The sequence below is a fragment of the Xenopus tropicalis genome, chromosome 1 (assembly GCF_000004195.4).
Source record: "Xenopus tropicalis strain Nigerian chromosome 1, UCB_Xtro_10.0, whole genome shotgun sequence".
Taxonomy (NCBI): Eukaryota; Metazoa; Chordata; class Amphibia; order Anura; family Pipidae; genus Xenopus; species Xenopus tropicalis.
In genome coordinates, this window is record NC_030677.2 from 129,750,612 (window position 1) to 129,772,757 (window position 22,146).

Here is a 22,146-nt window from a genome sequence, read left to right on the forward strand (position 1 = left end):
TGGAATTTACTACTAAGCTCAGACTCAGGCACAATGCACTGAGAAATCTGCCTACTCACCAATATTACAAATAAAAAAAAATATATTTGTTGGTTCAAAAATAAAATGTTAAATGGCAGTGAATTATTTGTTATGTGAACAGTATAATTTATAAATAAAAAGTACACCATAAAATCATAACAGTATCCCTTTAAGCAATCCTTAGGCTTTTAAATTAATTCATTGGAAGCGCATAAAAATAAAGAAACAAAGCAAAGAAACAAAAATATAGTGCAGATCAATGGAATACTGAATGATATTAACACCACACGTGCTTTATGGTATATTGATAAAAACGTGTTGACCCAACTCCGTAGTGAATGAGATATATAGGATGCTCACCAGAACACCATGAACTAGAGCATGTAGGTCCAACCCAACAGGGCAATTGATTGAAGAGGGTCAGATACAATGTAGCTGTGATAAAATGGCAAAGAATAAAAAGTCTCAAATGACTCGTAGCTCAACGCGTTTCGCGTGCTTTCTGCACGCTTCCTCAGGAGAAAATGGATCCAATATACCCATCAGTATCCCTATTTATAATACATTAATCAAACAACAATCCGGAACACCGGATAATTATACTTCCGGTTTGACGCCGGTGTTCCGGAACGCGTTGAGTTACGAGTCATTTGAGACTTTTTATTCTTTGCCATTTTATCACAGCTACATTGTATCTGACCCTCTTCAATCAATTGCCCTGTTGGGTTGGACCTACATGCTCTAGTTCATGGTGTTCTGGTGAGCATCCTATATATCTCATTCACTACGGAGTTGGGTCAACACGTTTTTATCAATATACCATTAAGCACGTGTGGTGTTAATATCATTCAGTATTCCATTGATCTGCACTATATTTTTGTTTCTTTGCTTTGTTTCTTTATTTTTATGCGCTTCCAACGAATTAATTTATGCACCTACTGAGGCTCATCTAAAGGGGAGCTGACACCAACAAGAAGCAGCACGAGACTACGGTCTTCAGCACACTGAACATTCCATTTACACACGGATTTTACACCAAGAAGCACTGGGTTTTGGAGTGTGTCCTTCCACTCTTAAATAACATTCCTTAGGCTTTTAAACCCTAAATTATATGAAAACATAAAGAGAATATTAGGCAACCAGCAAGAATCAGTAGTTATAATTGTTTTTCAAGCTGGGAACCACATCCTCTGATTTGGGTCCCTAAAAATGCCTTTTCACATCCGTTGGTTATGTATTCTTTCTGGGGGGTATAGTTTCTCTTTAATGTCATATCCTTAGAGATGGCGGTTAAATGAGACAAACTTTTGTATTCATTATCTAGAGCAGAGGTCACCAACCTTTTTTACTCATAAGCCATAGATGTGAAAAGTGATGGTAAGGATGAAAAAGGTTCTTTGTGGATGCCAAATAAGGACTATGATTGGCTATTTGTTAATCCCGTGTGGACTGCTAGCCTGCAGGAGGCTCTGCTTGGAGTAAAATTGTGTTTTTGTGCCTCTAAAACTTGCCTCCAAGCCAGAAATATAAAAATGGGTGCCTACTTTGGAGCCACTGGCAGCAACATTAAGGTGGTGAACAACATGTTGCTCATGAAACAATGGTTGGTGAAATCTGCTCAAATTTCCCTATATATATTTCCTTATAATCTGTACTGAAATTGAAAGACGGTGTAGGTAAACATTGCTGTGTTCTTATTTATCTTGTTGAATGAAATTAACTGTTTTACTATACCATTATAGAGTGTGACTTTGAGGAAAACCATCTTTGCGGGTACATGAACAGTTGGAACCCAAATGTAAACTGGTTTGTTGGAGGAGGCAATGTCAAGAATTCTCATTCTATTTTGCCAAGAGACCACACACTAAACAATGAATTTGGTAGGTTGGCATATTTAATGGTAGGCAAGGTAAAAAAAAAAGTATCATGTTTTTCACCTACAATAGATCTTGCAATTTCCTGAATTTTACTTTCTGCTCATACAGTATGTGAAACCGGCAGTTCTGCAACAAGCGTTAGGAATTTTGCACCCAAATCAGATCTTTTGAATAAAAATGATTAATTTGCTCAAATAACTTACAAGTAAACAACATGAGTTAGGGCTTCCAGTCCTAGAGATGAATATTGAGGTGAATATTGAGAAGTGAATATTGAGAGGTGTTGCACACATACATTATCTTAGTAACTTGCATTGATCTCTGATTTCTTGTTTAGACTGCTCCGATGAATTGCATGCAAATGCATGGATGGATAGTAGGGAACCCTGGAAATACAGCCTAGACCTGACAGTAATTTCAGGGGTCAACTATCAATAAACATAGCTGAGCTGTGCCAAGTAAATTAAGAGATAATGCAGTTATTGATGCCACATGCATTGGAAGACTGGAAGTGACACCACTCCTACTCTTAAAACTGTGTGCCACAACTTGTGGGCAAATAAGAAAACATGCACACTGTGCAAGCTGCAGTAGGTGCTGCTAATCATTGCCCAACTATTCAGCTTGAATTCTGGAGAAATGCTACAATGTGGTGCACCCGATGACTGCATTGTGCACTGAACGCTTGCTTCTTAAATGAACCCTGTAATCTGTTTTTCCATCAGTTATCTTGCTATCATCAGGAAAAAATTTTCAAGCTACATTAAATATCTTCAAGTTTACATAACACGATTCTCAATGAATGTGAATGCTTTGCTACACAGGTTACCATACAGATTACCATGCAGAGTACAGAAATGACTGGCAGTGCATAGATGAGAAAAATAATATATGAGACAGACTAAGGGGTATATTTATCATGCTGAGTAAAAAGTGGAGTAAAACATCACCAGTGATGTTGTTCATAGCAGCAGATGCTTTGCTTTGGTTTTCTAACTGTTGAAATCTAATTGCTGATTGGTTTCCCTGGGCAACATCACCGGTAATGTGTCACTTAACTTTTTACACAGCATGATAAATATACCCCTTAGTGTATATGACTTTGAGGCAGAACTATGGTAACCCTCAGCTCTGCCACCAGATTTAGTTGCAAGTGTCCAGTGATGGGTGGAGGGAATTTTTTAGTGTATAGGAACCTATATATAAATATGACCCTGTCTGTTACTCCAGATAGGCCAGCATTTTTGTGGCATTGACCACAAAAATGAGTTACTCCTGTCTGGCCTATTGTTGCTTTCCTGTCCATTCACCTGCATGCAGCTGTCTGGAAGGAAAGATCATTCCCTTGTCTCTGCATAGTGTTGGCCTGCCTGGGATACCCAGAAGGGAACATTTTCCTCTGACGCAAAGAACCTAACATATGGAATGTTGCTAGGAAAGAGGGTTTAATGGTAAGTATATCAAGTGGTAACTGTCTTTCATACAGGTAAAGAAGTAGTCAGCACAACAATCCGGTTACGTTTTCAGCAGTGCATATTCACCAATGGCCACTTTCCACTTGTGCTCAATAGGAGATTAAACTTGAATCCATTAAAATGCCTTTATTGCACACTTTTGGCATTACAGCAATGTTTTGAGCCAATTCAGGCCCTTTATTAAGCTTGATAAAGGGCCTGCATTGGCTTGAAACATTGCTGTAATGCCCTAAGTGTGCAATAAAGGCATTTTTAATGGATTTATAAATTGTGGCGCTGTTTAGATTTAACTCCTAACTCCCTCTCATAAAACCAAGAAGTGACCCTCTATTCTAGTCATTGAAGAAAGCCCAGCATTATATTAGCTTTTGTATTGTACATTGGTTATTACTTTAATTCTTTTTACTCATTTTGTTGTATTTTTTTTTTTTGTTTGTAGGACACTACATGTATGTTGATTCCGTTTATGTCAAACATTTTCAAGAAGTTGCCCAGCTGGTCTCTCCACTAATTACAACACCAATATCAGGCTGCCTTTCTTTTTACTATCAACTTCAGCGTGAGAGTAGTAATATATTTCTGGTACATACCAGAGATCTGCATGGTTCCTATGATGAAATCTGGAAAATGGGCCTTGTGAGACAAGGAGAATGGAATCTAGCAGAAGTTGATCTAAATGCGCCTGTCCCATTAGAGGTAAGGATGGGTTGTTGATCTTAATTAATCTTTATCCTGGTCAAAATACTATATATATATTTAGTTTTAGCTTTTAGGATCATACGTCACATATTAATACTGTGCAACCTTTTCAACATAATTGGCCTCAAAATCAATATACCTTATGATTTGGAATTTCAGTTTAAAATTTCAGCAGCTATCTGGTTGCTAGGGTCCAAATTACCCTAGCAACTAAGCAGTGGTGTGAATAGGAGTCTTGAATATAAATAGGAGAGGGCCTAAATAGAAAGATAAGTAATAAAATGTAACTACAACAATAAAAATGTAGCCTCACGGAGCAATCGTTTTTTGGCTGCAGGAAAGTGGCAGAAGAATAAGGCAAATGGTCAAAAACTATAAAAAAAAAAACAAAGAGAAATAAAACAGTTGATAAGAATTGATTATTCTATACTAAAATTATCTTAAAGGTAAACCCCTTTAAAGCAAGTATGGCTAGAATACAAGGGCTTAAGTCAGTTTTACTTAGAAATGCTGTATTTACTATGCTAATGATGAGATTTAAGCATTGCAGCATTAATGCTGGGGAGCATGTGCAAGACCTCTTTGACATTCAGATGCACAACCTGACAACAACTGATTTGTGCATGGCTGTATGAGGTGCCTTCACGTAGGACAAGCAGCCATATTTGGGAAAATCAGGACACAGTTTTGGTGTAAAATCTGCAAAAACATTCATTAAAATGCATTATAAATTGGTGGGACCACAAAAAACAGTTTGAAGTAAGGGAAAACTTATAATCAGTGGATGTAAAATTGAGGTTTCACTGTATCTTAAAATACATAAAATACAGATGTCAGCTGGGAAAGTTCTTAACCGCCACTTATACTCTGAAGTACTTCTTTCCTATGGAATAGAAAAGAAGACATTTTGCTCTATCACTGTCACAAGTTCACATTTATTACTGACATGAGAACATTTTGAGGCTTATAATTTATTACAGACAATAGCATTCAAATAGATAAGCAAAGTACAGTACAATACTTGTAAAAGTAGTTAGTGGCTATGTGATTTTGTCATATATGTATAATGTCCTAGCAATTTTAAAAGGGGTTGTTCACCTTTAAATTCACTTTTAGTATGATGTAGAGAATGTTAGTCTGAGACTATTTGCAATTGGTCTTCATTTTTTATAATTTGCAGTTTTTTAAATTATTTTGCTGTTTGTGCAGCAGCTCTGCACTTTGGAATTTCAGCAGTTATCTGGTTGATAGGGCTCATTTTCATCTAGTAACCAGGCAGTGGTTTGAAAGAAAGACAGGAATATGAAAAGAAAGGGGCCTAAATAGAAAGATATGGTAAGTAATAAAATGAATAATAGCAGTGACACCCATTTAAAAGTTAAAAGAGTCAGAAGAGTAAGGCAAATAATAAAAATAATAAAAGCTATAAAAAAATAAAGACCAGTTGAAAAATTGCTAAGAATTGGCGATGCTATAACATACTAAAGGTTAACTTGAAGGTGAACCACCCCTTTAAATGTTCTAAATAAAAAGCTGCCACAGGCACACATATAGTATATTTATAATGTGCTGATGTATTGCGCTGAGCTATACAGCAATAATCGTAAACCTCTGGCTTTATCATTTACCTGAATATTCTATTGCTGACTACCTTCCCTTGGTTACATGTACATCAGGAAACATCCTCTGGGCCACTGGGCCACGACACATGCTTGTTAGAGAATTATAATTACAGGAGAATATGGGATGTGGTAAAAAGGTTGTGGGCAGCAAAATTGATATTTTGGCAGCTAACACACTCTGAATTTGCAAACTTAATCAATAACACCTTTACAGAAGCCAGGGAAACAATAACAAAGGAAATATGTGTACATTAACCCCACTCATTAGGCTTATACAAAAGTAATTTTAAAAATTACATTTTTGTAGCCCTAATAAATCCCTCTGTGTCCCACAAATCCTAATGGGCTCATTGCACCTAGTATTTTGTACAGTGCTGCATACAGTTACTAGTTCTATATAAGCATAAATATAACACTGTAATAATATAATAATACAAATACATTGCAGTATCATCAGTTTCACTCTTGAACCGGTATTGGAATTAGGGATGTGATTCTTGCATGGGTGTTTTTGACAGGAAAATAAAATTAAGGTACAGTAAATGAGGTAAAACGTATACCCAATACCCATGCAGAGGTTCATGTGCATATGCCCAAGACATTTAGCAGCGTATCATATCATCCACGAGGTACTCAGGCATATGCAGTACGTGACGACTAACTGAAGTTTTGGATGCAAATCACCACATTTTTTTTTACCCAAAATGCATTTTACCCAGCATGTTACCCAAAGCAATATTGACTGTGCTCCAATTGCTGGTGATGTTTAATTAAAAAAAAAAAATCTGGTGCTAGTTGTATCTAGTATTCAGAGTGCTAAGAGAAGTGCTAAGAGAAGTGAAACCTGAACTCTCGAGCTATAGCCAGGTCACCGGTGGTGGTAAGGGTCAGACTGGACTGGCGGGGCACCGGGAAAAACTGGTGGGCTCCGCTGACCCTGAACCAATCCATGCCAGGAAGCATGGGTGCTCCACCCTGGACCTGCCTACCCAATTGCTCCTAGGTAAGTATGAGGTATGTGCGTTTGGGGGGGGGGGGCAGCAGGGGTGGCAGCCATGATGGGCCCGGCACACACCAGTTTGACCCTGGTGTGGTATCTGCATGGTTTTCCAGTGTCAGTAGGTACAGGTGTGCACCATTTGTCAGAAAACACAGGATGGCCACATTAGCAACCATGTGGCAGACAAACTTCTCTTTTCTGTGTAAAGAAATTTCACTCTATACACTATCCATCTATCTATCTATCTATCTATCTATCTATCTATCTATCTATCTATATATATATATACAGTGGCTTGCAAAAGTATTCGGCCCCCTTGAACTTTTCCACATTTTGTCACATTACAGCCACAAACATGAATCAATTTTATTGGAATTCCACGTGAAAGACCAATACAAAGTGATGTACACGTGAGAAGTGGAACGAAAATCATACATGATTCCAAACATTTTTTACAAATAAATAACTGCAAAGTGGGGTGTGCGTAATTATTCAGCCCCCTTTGGTCTGAGTGCAGTCAGTTGCCCATAGACATTGCCTGATGAGTGCTAATGACTAAATAGAGTGCACCTGTGTGTAATCTAATGTCAGTACAAATACAGCTGCTCTGTGACGGCCTCAGAGGTTGTCTAAGAGAATATTGGGAGCGATTTGACAAAATTGGAAAACTGGGCAGCAAACTGGAAAATGAGGTTCAATGTTGACAAGTGCAAAGTTATGCACTTTGGTAGGAATAATATTAACGCGAACTATCTACTGAATGGTAGTGTGTTGGGGGCATCCTTAATGGAGAAGGATCTAGGGGTTTTTGTAGATCACAAGTTGTCTAATTCCAGGCAGTGTCATTCTGTGGCTACTACAGCAAATAAAGTGCTGTCTTGTATAAAAAAGGGCATTGACTCAAGGGATGAGGACATATTTTTGCCGCTTTATAGGTCCCTGGTAAGGCCTCACCTTGAGTATGCGGTGCAGTTTTGGGCTCCAGTCCTTAAGAAGGATATTAATGAGCTGGAGAGAGTGCAGAGACGTGCAACTAAACTGGTAAAGGGGATGGAAGATTTAAGCTATGAGGTTAGACTGTCGAGGTTGGGGTTGTTTTCTCTGGAAAAGAGGCGCTTGCGAGGGGACATGATTACTCTGTACAAGTACATTAGAGGGGATTATAGGCAGTTGGGGGATGTTCTTTTTTCCCATAAAAACAATCAGCGCACCAGAGGTCACCCCTATAGATTAGAGGAACAGAGCTTCCATTTGAAGCAGCGTAGGTGGTTTTTCACGGTGAGGGCAGTGAGGCTGTGGAATGCCCTTCCTAGTGATGTGGTAATGGCAGACTCTGTTAATGCCTTTAAGAGGGGCCTGGATGAGTTTTTTAACAAGCAGAATATCCAAGGCTATTGTGATACTAATATCTACAGTTAGTATTACTGGTTGTATATATATAGTTTATGTATGTGAGTGTATAGATTGGTTAGTATAGGTTGTGTGCTGGGTTTACTCGGATGGGTTGAACTTGATGGACAATGGTCTTTTTTCAACCCTATGTAACTATGTAACTATGTAACTATGTAACAACACCATGAAGTCCAAAGAACACACCAGACAGGTCAGGGATAAAGTTATTGAGAAATTTAAAGCAGGCTTAGGCTACAAAAAGATTTCCAAAGCCTTGAACATCCCACGGAGCACTGTTCAAGCGATCAATCAGAAATGGAAGGAGTATGGCACAACTGTAAACCTACCAATACAAGGCCGTCCACCTAAACTCACAGGCCGAACAAGGAGAGCGCTGATCAGAAATGCAGCCAAGAGGCCCATGGTGACTCTGGACGAGCTGCAGAGATCTACAGCTCAGGTGGGGGAATCTGTCCATAGGACAACTATTAGTCGTGCACTGCACAAAGTTGGCCTTTATGGAAGAGTGGCAAGAAGAAAGCCATTGTTAACAGAAAACCATAAGAAGTCCCGTTTGCAGTTTGCCACAAGCCATGTGGGGGACACAGCAAACATGTGGAAGAAGGTGCTCTGGTCAGATGAGACCAAAATGGAACTTTTTGGCCAAAATGCAAAACGCTATGTGTGGCGGAAAACTAACACTGCACATCACTCTGAACACACCATCCCCACTGTCAAATATGGTGGTGGCAGCATCATGCTCTGGGGGTGCTTCTCTTCAGCAGGGACAGGGAAGCTGGTCAAAGTTGATGGGAAGATGGATGGAGCCAAATACAGGGCAATCTTGGAAGAAAACCTCTTGGAGTCTGCAAAACACTTGAGACTGGGGCGGAGGTTCACCTTCCAGCAGGACAACAACCCTAAACATAAAGCCAGGGCAACAATAGAATGGTTTAAAACAAAACATATCCATGTGTTAGAATGGCCCAGTCAAAGTCCAGATCTAAATCCAATCGAGAATCTGTGGCAAGATCTGAAAACTGCTGTTCACAAACGCTGTCCATGTAATCTGACTGAGCTGGAGCTGTTTTGCAAAGAAGAATGGGCAAGGATTTCAGTCTCTAGATGTGCAAAGCTGGTAGAGACATACCCTAAAAGCCTGGCAGCTGTAATTGCAGCAAAAGGTGGTTCTACAAAGTATTGACTCAGGGGGCTGAATAATTACGCACATCCCACTTTGCAGCTATTTATTTGTAAAAAATGTTTGGAATCATGTATGATTTTCGTTTCACTTCTCACGCGTGCACCACTTTGTATTGGTCTTTCACGTGGAATTCCAATAAAATTGATTCATGTTTGTGGCTGTAATGTGACAAAATGAGGAAAAGTTCAAGGGGGCTGAATAATTTTGCAAGCCACTGTATATACACTATATACTATCCAGTATTATACACATAGCAACAAAATCATTAGCTACACTACAGTAGTACTTTTGATTGTTTCAATATTAAAGATGAGGGCAGCACAGGGTATACCACCGTAGGTGACAGACGTAACACTGGATACTTATTTACATGGCATAGTGGATGAAAGAAATTAGGCCTATAATTATATCTGTAACTGTATTAGAAATTCAGTCAAAGAATGCAATGTTATATACATATAAACATACTGTCATAATTTATTTTTAGGTTATTTTTGAAGTCGCCTTTAATGGTATCCAAGCAGGCTATGTTGCCTTGGATGATATATCATTTTCCCCAGTATCCTGCAGTGGACAGCAAGGTAATTAATTGTTCTTCTTTAATGTCTATAGTCCATATGTAGGGAAATCAAGAATTATTACAGAGCAGAAAAAAAAGTTGAAAAGATATGAATAAAAAAAATGTGTTTGAAAAATCTACAGTATGCACAGGATGTCATAATCATAAATATATCCGTATGCAAACAGCATTCTATGTTTTACTGATCTTTTTCAATTAATATTGTGCAATTTACCTTAAAAAAAGTAATTTTAAAATACTTTTGTCTCATTTATTTTACTATGATGTTTACTACATTAAATTTCATGAGAAAAATGAATGTGTTATTTCCCTCTGCTTTTCTAGGTTCTATAATATGTTGCTAACTCTGCTTTCAGTTTCAGAATTGCCCAAACACCCTTGTTCATAAACTGGCAGGAGCACATCCATTCTTATGCCTATTTTTATCTTAGCAGTAAATTAACTGTTACTTTTAATCCCAGCTAACGGGAAGTTGTAGACAATACTACATTTTTATGGCTTCAAGAGTGACAATGATTATTAATATACTTGTTTACACAATGCTTTATTTATAGTATAAGCTTAAATTTAGGTTTGTTTCTAGTGTATTCTATTCAATGCCAACTTTATTCTGGCAAGTAAATATTCATTTGGCAGAAAAGGCAAATGATCTCATTGTTTGGAACTAGTTTCAACAGAGTCCTTAAATGTATCTCTTTCCATAACAACGAGTTGTAACCACCACTAGGGCTAGATATAAATATTAAAGATTGATTTACAAATGTAATTCACATTATATATTCCGTTTTGTAAAGTAGTGTAATGTATGTCATACGAGCCCTGGGGCAAAATTTTTACTAGTACCCCCTTTTGCACTGCACCCCACTACTCTGACTGTGGCCCTCCTTGCAGCACTGCAGCTTGGCCTAAAGCATCCCGGTGTGTCTGTTTGGGGCAGGGGTGCAGATGCATTAGTAGATGATAGGGATGAGTAGAAAAATTCACCATTGCTGAATTTGCAGCAAAATCTGTGAGTTCGACCATAGCAAAGTTTTTCTCCTGCTCAGATTTGCTCATCATGGACAGGTGATAGTAACTAATTATATGGTTACTGAAAGTGGAGTCAAATACCATACAAAGCAAAACAATGCAAATACAAAGCAATACAATGCAAAAACTATACCCCCAGAATGTATACTTAACCAACAGGTAGGATATATTATGTTAAGTGACCTATTAAAGAATCTTGCCAAACTGCATACCTCCCAACTGTTTGGATTTTCACGGGACAGTCCTGGACAGTCATTTTAACAGCTCAGCCTGCAGTTCCGGATTCTTGCTGAAAAGTCCCTCATTTCTCTTTGATCTCCTGCACTGAATGATAAAAAAGATACAATGTTTCTTAAGCTTAATTAAAAAAGTAACTTTTGGCAAAGAGCCCAGAAAACTCAAACTTCAAACTTTGAATAACCTGCCATTTCTTTTTGTCCCTCTTTACACTTTTCAAATGTTGGGAGGTATGAAACTGGAATATGTATCAGTAAATATTGCCCTTTTACATCCTTTCCCTTGATCCACCATTTAGTGATGGGCTGTGTGCTCCCTCAGAGATCACATGACCAGAAATAATTTTTTGGAAGCAAAAGTCGATTAATTGGCTGATGTTAACATGGTACACATAACACGTATGTGTGCCCTTGGTTTGCTTGTCTGCCCCGTGAAGCCTATAATCCCAGGAGGCGGCCCTTAATTAAATTTTCTATTTAGTAGTACCCAATTGCACATACTACCAAAAAAGTATATTTTTATGAAAATAGTTTATTTAGATGAAGCAGGTTTTTACATATGAGCTTCTTTATGCAATATATTTTTATTGAGACCTATATTGTTTGGGGGGGTATAGTTTTCCTTTAACTATGGTGCATGGTAACAATTTACACCAAAGAAAGTGACTTGAGTTACTATCCAAGTGTGCTTTTAAGTATAACTTCCAAACAAGTAAGGCAAACTAGTGCAAGATTAAAACTCTTGTGAGGGTGCATTTAGTAGGATCCTTTACTGCACTGCACCTTCTGATGATCTGCTTATTGATGAGGCTAAAGTTAATTGAAATAAAGAACTAAAGGCCAACAAAAAGAAATTACATATCTAATGAACACAGTAGGTTTGCTAACAAGGAGATATATCTGCTATTTGATATTAGAAGTATCCTGCTAGATGTGTCCTACTTATCTTTTCCTTGCTTCTTCCACTAAACAACACTGGTGCATCATTAATCAGGAAGAGATCTTACTAAATTGGATGAATATGAAGTTGAGTCAGCTTTGGTTGGGCAGCTGTATATCTGGGCTAATGCAGTAAGGTATACATCAGCTAATGTCATATCCAGATTATATCTTGGTACAAATTTATGTTATCAGTTTGCTTTTTAGTTAGAATTTGAATAAAATAAGGGGTTTTACAAAGGCAGAAGAAGCACGACAAAATAATATCCAAAACCAAATATGTGGCAGTTGGTTACAGTGTAGTCATGGCACCACAATAAAATGATGATTAATCTTTCATAAAGGCTCTGCTATTCAGGATAGTGTGTCTGTTATAATGACTACAAGATTGTTGGAATGGTATCCTGATGGAAATCCAATTGCTTTTCTTTGATGTTTGTACTTAGTTGTTTTATAGCCATTTTTTCTCCTAGGTTATGCAAGTAATAAGGGCCATATGCAAGTCTAAGAATAAGAAATTTTCTCAGGCCTTTTTGTCATGCCTGTTTGAAAGCTCCTGAATCGTATCCAGCTATGTATTTATGTCACATACAAAGGTGGTGTGTGTATGTATATATAGATATATATATGGATATATAGCACAAACACACACACATTTGGAAAGCACCTGGTACTTTTGTCCTGTGGTAGTCTTTGATTTATGTGATAAGTATATAATCATCTGTCTTTCTTTAGGTATGTTCTTTGATGCAAGAGAAGCTGGATGTGATTTTGAGGAAAGCATGTGCCATTTTCATCAGGATGATAACAATGGTTCTGGATGGAGCAGAGTCAAAGTAAAACCCAATGCATACCAAATGGGTGATCACACAAGTGGACTTGGTGGGTATCTCATTAAAATCTAACAGGGTATTAATGAAGGACAGAGCCAGTTCTGTACATTTACAAATTCACACTGACATGCTCTAGACCATGTGGGCATCACAGTATTCAGGGCATCTCTGTACATAATTCAGTGGCCAGTGGTTTCAGATAAACTGAGATATACAGTACTCAAATAACAGGACACTGCAAGGACAGTGCAGTGCTGTGCATTCAGACTGACTCTTCTCACCAGCTTGTTTTGTAAGAATATTTTAAACTGAAGTGTCTTAAATGGCACATGTATATATTCTCTACTCTAAACGAATACTACTTTTAATTATTACTTTTTTTTTATTATGCAAAAATAAATCCCCCTTTAATACAGCAGGGCATTTTTACATTTATTCTGCTGCCCATTGTTCTTTTGGAAAGCTAGTAATCTAGTTTCCCCACAGATGGTGATTGCCATAATGAATGAAAACATTGCATTGTCATTGGAGGAATGTTATGTATGCCAACTAATTTTTCTGTTTTACAGGCTATTTCATGATAGCTAATACAAGGTTTACAGGGCAACCTGGTTACTTTGGACGGCTCTATGGTCCTTCTTTGCCTGGAAACATTCAGTACTGTCTTCGGTTTTTTTATTCATTATATGGCTTTTACAAAACCACTGACTCCCTGGCTGTTTACATCTTTGAAGAGAATCATGTAGTCCAGGAAAAAATCTGGTCTGCCCATGAAACACCCAAAGGTGTCTGGCTGCAAGCTGAAATCAGCATACATAAACCAATGCCTTTCAAGGTACTGTACAAGGAATATTCCTTTTAGTTCATGTACAGCAAGGCTTTGTGGCAAATAATATAGCAGAAATAAATACACCATCACAGAATAGGGTGATACTGCTATCAGCAAGGCTACAATCCAGTTATTAAGTGAACAAGTGACAGCTCATAGGGAGTTGACATGCCATGCAATGCATTGCTGACCCACATGCTATTTAATCATGCTGTCAGATCTAAATTATTCAAATAATGGGTTTTATACAAAGCAGATATGCTTCATGCTGCGACTGGTAAGGAATTCATCTAATTCTTTGGGTGACGGACATTAATAAGAATCAGTGTTATCCGAGCTTTATAAAACCACACATAGAAAATGTTTATCATCATTGCTATTTTAAATAAGTTGCAAGCCATCACGGGACCTCCATAAAACACCCATGGTTATACCAGATTTTCAATCTTGCCATGGCCCAAAGTGACTAATTAGGGATCCTACACATATTGTTCAGCTGAAAAACAGATATCCTGAATGTTTATATTCCATCACTTAATATTCATAACCACAGATATTTATACACACAGTGCAGTATTCTTCACTAAACTTCATCACCTGATCACAAAAAATTGAGGGTAACTGCTAAACTAGCTCCAGTTAAACACTGGAACTGATCACTTTCCCTTTGTAGTTCATGATTAATGTTCACAAAGGGAGGCAAGGCAATTGAATGTGAATGTCTTTATTTAAATATAGTGTCCCCACATGCATAAAATTACACATATTTTTTTTGTTTTGTGAAAAGGTTGTATTTGTGAGCTGGTGTAAGAGTTTTTGGGACTGTGGCATTGCAGCAGTTGATGACATATCAGTGAGTATGGGAAGCTGCCAAATATCTGGTGAGTTATATACATGCAAAGTTTATTTAACAAACAGATTGTTATAATTGGTTTAAGATCTAGCATTCTTTGTGGCATAACTAGTGCCATAATCCATATACTATAACCAAAGAAAATGTATGTACTGCAAAGGTTATGTACTTACTGCAACTGGAAAGTTTGGTTGCCCCATAATTCCAATGGTCTATTTTTACTGTGTGTACCAGGAGCAAGGCCAGGACTCCATAGTTGACCCAGCAATGGTAGACATGCTGTTTGCTGTGAAAAGTTAAACATTTTTCGATGCATGCTTCACAGTTCTCTTTTACCCCCTCCGTAGCCTAATTTCTGCATGTGCGTCAGCTAATATTCTGTGTCAAAATCAATGCGTGTGTGCGCTGAAGACCAAGCAGGACGCGCACCTGACATGGCAAGGAATGTATAACAGAGTGCGCCTCACAGCAATATAGTTTTTTGCCTTTACATCCCATTTAAAGCTAACTTCTTTTAAACCAATAAGAGATGTCTTTAGCACAGTGGACTTCAAAAGTTACTTTGCTTTTGGAGAACATATATCAGTTTACAGAATCCCCTGGTTTACCAAATTAATTCCAGCCTGAGTGGGCAATTTGGAATGTCCAACTGCCACAGGGCACAGATGAAATATCAAGGAAATGCAGTAAACCATTTAATATTGAAAAACTACATGGAAAAAACTATTTGTAAATCAGGTATATACAACACACACTATAATTTTAATTTATGTATAGTTGTGACAGTTTCTGTTTAAGCAAATATGTAGATGAAGTGTGTGGCTTTATAGTTTTCCTTCATTTTTAGACAGAATACCACCATTGCCTGGAAAATGTACCTTTGAAAAAAATGATTGTGGATTTCAGCAGGAATGGCAAAGGAGAGGTATTTGGCACAGGATACAAGGGAGGACCCCAACATTCTACACAGGACCAAATGGTGACCACACCTCTGGGGTAGGTGAGTGCAGGAATCACTGAAATATTGTAGGGGAATTTTCAGGTTATAGACATATAACACATAGGTAACAGTAATATTTGTAGATTTGTGTGTAAGAGTATCAGAATATTTCAGTTATAGAAACATACATCACCTGCCATTTTTGTTTGTGCGCTGTCCTGCTCCCCTAAGCATGAAAGTTATGTTTCAGGATGCTGGGGTACAGCACCTAGATGCTGCATCTGCACCACAGGATACAGCAAAACAGAATCAAAAGCCTTGGAAAGCTTTATGCCAACCGCACTACTACACACATTAAGGGGCAGATTTATCAAAATGTGAGTTTAGAGCTTAAAACATAAAAACTCACCCATATTCTATCCATTCCTATGGGATTTGCTCCTACAAATCCCATAGGAATGAATAGAACTTGTGTGAGTTTTTATGTTTTAAGCTCAAAACTCACATTTTGATAAATCTGCCCCTAAGTGTATGGTCAGAAGGTGCATTATAATCAATAATCACTTAAAAGAGAGGGTATTTAATATTTCCCTTCCCCAACCACCAATTAGTTATCTTTTGTCCAAAGTTACAGTCCATGTTATATAAGATAAAGTACCCCACAATAAAAATTATCACTGTTTTTTTCCACATTTCACTATTTGCACATTGTTATGCGAAAATTCCAAGGAAACATAAAAAAAAAGGCGTGGCCATGTTAAAAAAGTGATGTTGTGTCAGAAAAATTGCGTGCCCCAAAAGAAGTTGCCCAAACTTGGTCAAAGTTGGTCAAAAAAGTCTCACGCCACTCACGTTTTGCTGTTCTTCATAATTTGCCTCCCCCTCCTCTATGCCTGAGACGCAACAATCAATTTTAGTTCTATGCTTCCTGGATGACGCTTACCTCCTCGCATACCCTTACCCTCCTCACTTTCTGTAATTGTGTATCCTGTGCACGGGCACGTGCACCAGGTCCCCCATTTTGGCACATACATGAGATTTTGAGATGAAGCTAAGCTTGCGGTGGTAGCATTTTCCACAAAATAGTAATAGTCTATATGCTCTAATTGTGGATTCAAAAGTAATGAAGGGAACAAGATTTAAGTAAGTAAAGTTTATTTTACTTGACTAACACAGCAATATTTTACTTAGGTTGCCAGTATCCCTTTAACTCCTAGCCAACTGGAGCACCATAATTTTTCTTTATAAAGCCAATAAGCTAGCTAGCTTTAAGTATGATCAAAATACAAAAAAGATTGATAACTAATATTAAATATATGAACCCATATATGTTTAGCTCCTGTTCCAAAGTAGAGGGGATATGGAAACTAACCGAGAGACCTTTTCCAAATTTCAGATAGAAGATATATTTCTGCAATATTACTTATTCATGATGATTGGCCACTTGAATTTGATTGGAAATCAGCAATCCTCTTATACACTATAATGTAAATATTTTTCTCATCAAAATACAAATAAAAATAATTTTGCTTTGCCCTTTTGAAATGAAATATTTGAATTTCAGTTTTTAATATTAAATGCCACTGACATTATCCTTTTGGTTAAAGGAGAAAGAAAGGTAAAAACTAAGTAAGGTTTATGTAAATACAGCCATAAGCACTTACAGAAAAACTGCACTGACTTCTCTGAAAAAAAGATTTCTTGTGTCTGTAATTCATGTGCCAGAGACACACAGCTTTCTGTTCTCTGCTCTTTCCTGCTCCCCCCTCCCTCAGGAATGCTAAGAACTCACTCCTCCCCCTTAGGAATGTGGATCTGAGCCAATCAGCAGGAAGCTTCCTCATAGTCTTACAAACTGAGCATGTTCACTTGATCTAGGTGTCTGTGCAGGAGTGAGGCATTATGGGAACTTTCCTTACACAGCTCAGCGTTTTTTCTTCCTGTTTGGCTTCTGATCATCTGAACAGGTGAAATATGGGGAGACTTAAGGGCACTATTGAGACAACTAAAGGTATGCCTGCAGCCTGAGATTAACTCTTTACTAGCCTTTCCTTCTCCTTTAAGGTTACTACATGTACATCGAGGCCACAAACATGGTGTTTGGACAGAAAGCCAGACTAATCTCAAAACAACTTCGGGCTTTCACTGGGAAGCAGTGTTTGACATTTTTTTACCATATGTATGGGGCTGGCACTGGACTGCTAAATGTATATTTGAGCAAGGAAAGTGATATAAATAAGGATACTCTTCTCTGGACAAGAAAAGGTGAACAGAGTATCACTTGGCTGAAAGCTCAAATAGAATATGAGAGTGAACAGCAACATAAGGTAAGATGCAGTAAAAAAGCAAAAATAGAAAAGTCTACCAATTGTTGCACTGTGACGGCCGAAACGTCAGTTTTTTGTTCTCAGTAAAGAGTCTTTATTTGCACATAAGACCTGTGAGTGTGGAATCCTCTCCTGGACGATTTTATATATATATATATATATATATATATATATAGTAATAAGCAGTGTCAGCACTCACAGGGTTTCATGATAATATCCAAAAGGAGACACATTGGTAGATGCAAATACTGGTGAGTTTTATTGTTCCTACGTTTCGGTTCCCCACTGGAACCTTCGTCGTTTCCCTGACGAAGGTTCCAGTGGGGAACCGAAACGTAGGAACAATAAAACTCACCAGTATTTGCATCTACCAATGTGTCTCCTTTTGGATATTATCATGAAACCCTGTGAGTGCTGACACTGCTTATTACTATTTTACAACTCCCGCTCTGGCACCCAGGTATTGTAAGGAACTTTTTTGGAGTGCTCCCCATTGTGGATTTTATATATATATATATATATATATATATATATATATATATATATATATAGGACCACTTTTAAAAAAAAAACTTTAAAAAAAAATATATAATATATAAAATATATAAAGTATATTTTTAATTCTCTAGAAAACATTTAGGCTAATGCCAGACGAGGCGTATGGCGGATATTTTCGGCAAGCGGAAAAGCGCTTGCTGAAAATTCTGCCCTACGCCTCCTTCATGTGCCTGCACCCGAATGAATGAGACACGCTCGGGTGCAGGGACATGTAGCCGAGACTTTGCATTCTCTTGCGTTTTTATGTGTATATCGGCTACATGTGCCTGCACCCGAGCGTATCTCATTCATTCGGGTGCAGGCACAGGTAGGAGGCGTAGGGCGGAATTTTTAGCAAGCGATTTTCCGCTTGCCGAAAATATCCACCCTACGCCTCGTCTGGAATTAGCCTAATGCTTAAATCTTAAATATGGATGAAGATGGCAGAAGTGTGCTAAGGCAGCACCACCCAGTGGTTTTTCAGAAGTGTAGAATAACACATTTTTAAGATAGTTTAGAAATTAAACACACTAAAAGGAATTGGTTAGTTGATAGATGTGCCTTATATAAGTGCAGTAAATATACATTTTATTCGGCTAACACTAGACAAGAAATGACATATTTATCCATTTGTGTAGAGTACAGTTAACTCACTCTACTTGCTACTGTATGACTTTCGGTCTCTGTATTATAATATTACCATTTTGGACTGATTTCTGTCCTAAAGATAGTTGAGGTGATTTAGAACTTTGAAGGCAATGTGCTTTCTTCCCTTAATCCATTGCTATAGGTCTCTGATCTCTTTTTTGAAACACAAAGACCTGAGGCCAACCCCACAAATAAAGTGCTGCCTGCAATAATTAGGTAGTGGCAGAGGATGCTGGCCAAAACAGGACCCTATCCTTACTGCCTGCCCTGGCGGGGGTAAGGACAGGTCTGGCTAGCCCCTCTAACGTTGCACTCTGCACCTCACTCTGGATTTTTAAAATCTGCCTTGAGAAATTCCCCTTCTCAACCTTGGGCCAGGTCAGGCTCAGGTTGAGAAGGGGAGGGTTTAGGTGGGTGCGGTTTGGACCTGCACATCACTAGTGTCCGACACTACTCCAGGTGCAGAACAGTACATGTATGAACTTGCCAAAATATATATATACTGACTGTCCATGAAGAGAAGACTCATTCAGATCATTACATGCTGACATACCTGTGTACTATTGGCACTTATTTTTACACAGGCATTTTCATATGGACATAGGACTTTTTAAAATAGATTATATATAATGTGTCATTTTTAGAACAAAACAAAAAGTTAGAACAATAGGTAGAAAAGAGAGAGAGAGAAAATAGATGTTACTTTCAAGGTCTTTCCATGACATACCATTCCAGCCAGTCATTGGGGAGCTCATCTTGTATAGCTGAAAAACAATTTCTTTGGCAAGTGTCATATATGGTTGACAGTGATAGATGCAGAGAATTCCAGAAGGTGAAGGGACTTTGGGATTTTCTTCTGGTGACTAAGAAGAAAAAGTCAACGTCAAAGGCCAAGCAGCAGCAGGGCATTGTGGGATCTGAACAAGATCCACGGGAGACCTTTTCAAAGATAACTAATGTGTTGGTGACTTCAGGGAATATGAAGAGGAATGTTATTTGTACACAGGTCAGGAAGATAATATTTTAACTGCACATCTGATGTCTAAATTCAGCTTTTTAAACAAAATGTTAGTCTCCTAATAAGTGTACTGATACTCTGTATTTGTTATTCATTCACTGCTTCTGTTAATTAGTTTTTGCACATGTATGTTACATGTACATAAGTAGTCTTCACTTTCTCCTGTGGACACCAGCCACACATCTTTTCACAAAACACTTCTTATTATAGTGTAATAATAGTGTGTTATTATATAGTATATTATAGTGGCAATGTAAGTTCAACTGACCAGAGCAGGCATGGTCCTTATAGCTATTAGAGGAATGGGTGCATTGTGTCTTAAAGAGACAGTATACACCTAAAACACCTTTATAAAAAATAAATACAATAAATTGGACTTCTGTTCAGATTATATTCTGCTTATTGTTGTCCAAAATCCATATTACCCCATTGTTTCCATTATAAAGCACTCATTTAAAAGTTGGGATATTCTCACTGACCCCTTCCTTTTCTGAGCAGCAGCTTTTGAACAGCTCATTATGGGGGGCTTCTCAGTGGATCAGTAATTAGTTTTATCAGCTCCCTTGAAGTTTGTTGGGGCCAGAAGTGACAGGAAGTACTAAACAATCAGATCAGGTTGATTTGGCCCATCATGTAGTTGGCCAAATAAGGTAAAAATCTTTAGCTACTTAATGTTCAGTATCAATGCAATTTTGGACAGTAATAACAACATTAAGCAAAATCACCATATTTCCTGTTTCCCTTTTAGTTAAGTCTATATGTGACTGATAATCTTTTTTTATTTTCTTAGATTGTCTTCGAAGCTGTACGTGGCATTTCTATAAGAAGTGACATCGGAATTGATGATATTATGTTTCAGAATGGACCTTGTAGTGGTAAATACTTGTATATCACATTGTATATTTTTTTTCAGCAACGACTTTTATTGAGCTTTGTCTTTGCAAACACAGCAGTACATTGTATTGTACATAGAAATCTGTTGTTGTATTACAAACAGTAAAGAGTTTTTATGATAAATTGGCTTATAAGGGTCATCATCTTCATCTGTTTAATAATTGCAAAAGTTAAGGAAATTGTGAATTAATTACTAACTTATCTAAAAGAAGATGAAAGAACCCATCTGAAGCCCTTCTAGGAGGAAAAAACTTCTTAGTGATTCTAAAAGTACAATCTTCTAGGTGGGTCTGGTAGGTTAGTACTACAAAAATAAATTCTTGTAAGTTACGGTATGCTGCACAGTCAAAGCCAGACAAATGTTGCCTAACCCTCACATGCTAGCAGGTTGGAGTGCTAGGCTTGGGAAGCATTATAGGGAAATGAGAACTCTTCTCAAAGAACAAACATTGCCTACACCACAAACAAAATGAACTGCTGCCTCTGAGTGCAATGGAAGCAGTCCCCTGAGTTTTAGAATTTTTGCTAGATGTTGCTAAGTGCATGTGATTAAATATTATGAGTGTTAGGTTAGTACTCCTTGTTAATTTGCCTTTTTATTGGTAAAGGTGTATCTTTCTAAGTAAGTTGACCTGTACTGGCAAGTCATATATTAATACATTATTTGTCTTTGTTTCCTCAGATTCTAGTGACCCTCTACAGTCATCTGGCTATTCAGACAACTTCAATGAAATTGACTTTTAGATCATATGGTTTTTTAGAAGCCATCCAACAGAACAAACAGCATTACAGCGTTACAATATTCACAAGTTTACAGTTGTTTTAAACTATAGTTGCTAGCACCACTTTGTTGAGAGTTGTAGTTTACAACAGCTGGAACACCGGGTGTTTAATAACTGCAGTAGACACTTTAGGAACTGCACATAAATGTTCATATGGAACTCTGACACAGTTTACTGATACTTACCACAAACTCAGAACACTCATGTTCGTCGACAGAGAATTCTACTCAGGGCTTTTCAAATGTATGTTTGCATGGACTGTCAGTAATACATGTGTGCAGCATTACAGTTGGTCACAAACTCCACTGTATAGATAACAATGTATTTTTTTATTCTGATTCTTTTTTTTTTTGAAGCACAGATAACAACCCACAAAGATTGTAATAAATGTTTGGAAAATATGTAAATGAA

General features: G+C 37.7%; 1 protein-coding gene across 2 annotated transcripts in view; it reads left to right on the forward strand.

The window, feature by feature from the left end:
• Positions 1-22,146, forward strand: part of mamdc2 (MAM domain containing 2) — a 61,009-nt gene extending 38,863 nt beyond the window's left edge. The window contains exons 5-14 of one of the 2 annotated variants that reach the window (XR_004222708.1): positions 1,764-1,901; positions 3,813-4,069; positions 9,778-9,871; positions 12,810-12,956; positions 13,477-13,742; positions 14,524-14,617; positions 15,437-15,585; positions 17,594-17,856; positions 20,850-20,934; positions 21,636-22,146. Coding sequence is in view for 1 of the 2 variants with exons in the window: in NM_001079373.1 (NP_001072841.1) it covers positions 1,764-1,901; positions 3,813-4,069; positions 9,778-9,871; positions 12,810-12,956; positions 13,477-13,742; positions 14,524-14,617; positions 15,437-15,589; positions 17,594-17,856; positions 20,850-20,934; positions 21,636-21,697 (1,559 nt within the window). In the remaining variant the exon portion in view is untranslated. 2 annotated transcript variants of the gene reach the window in all.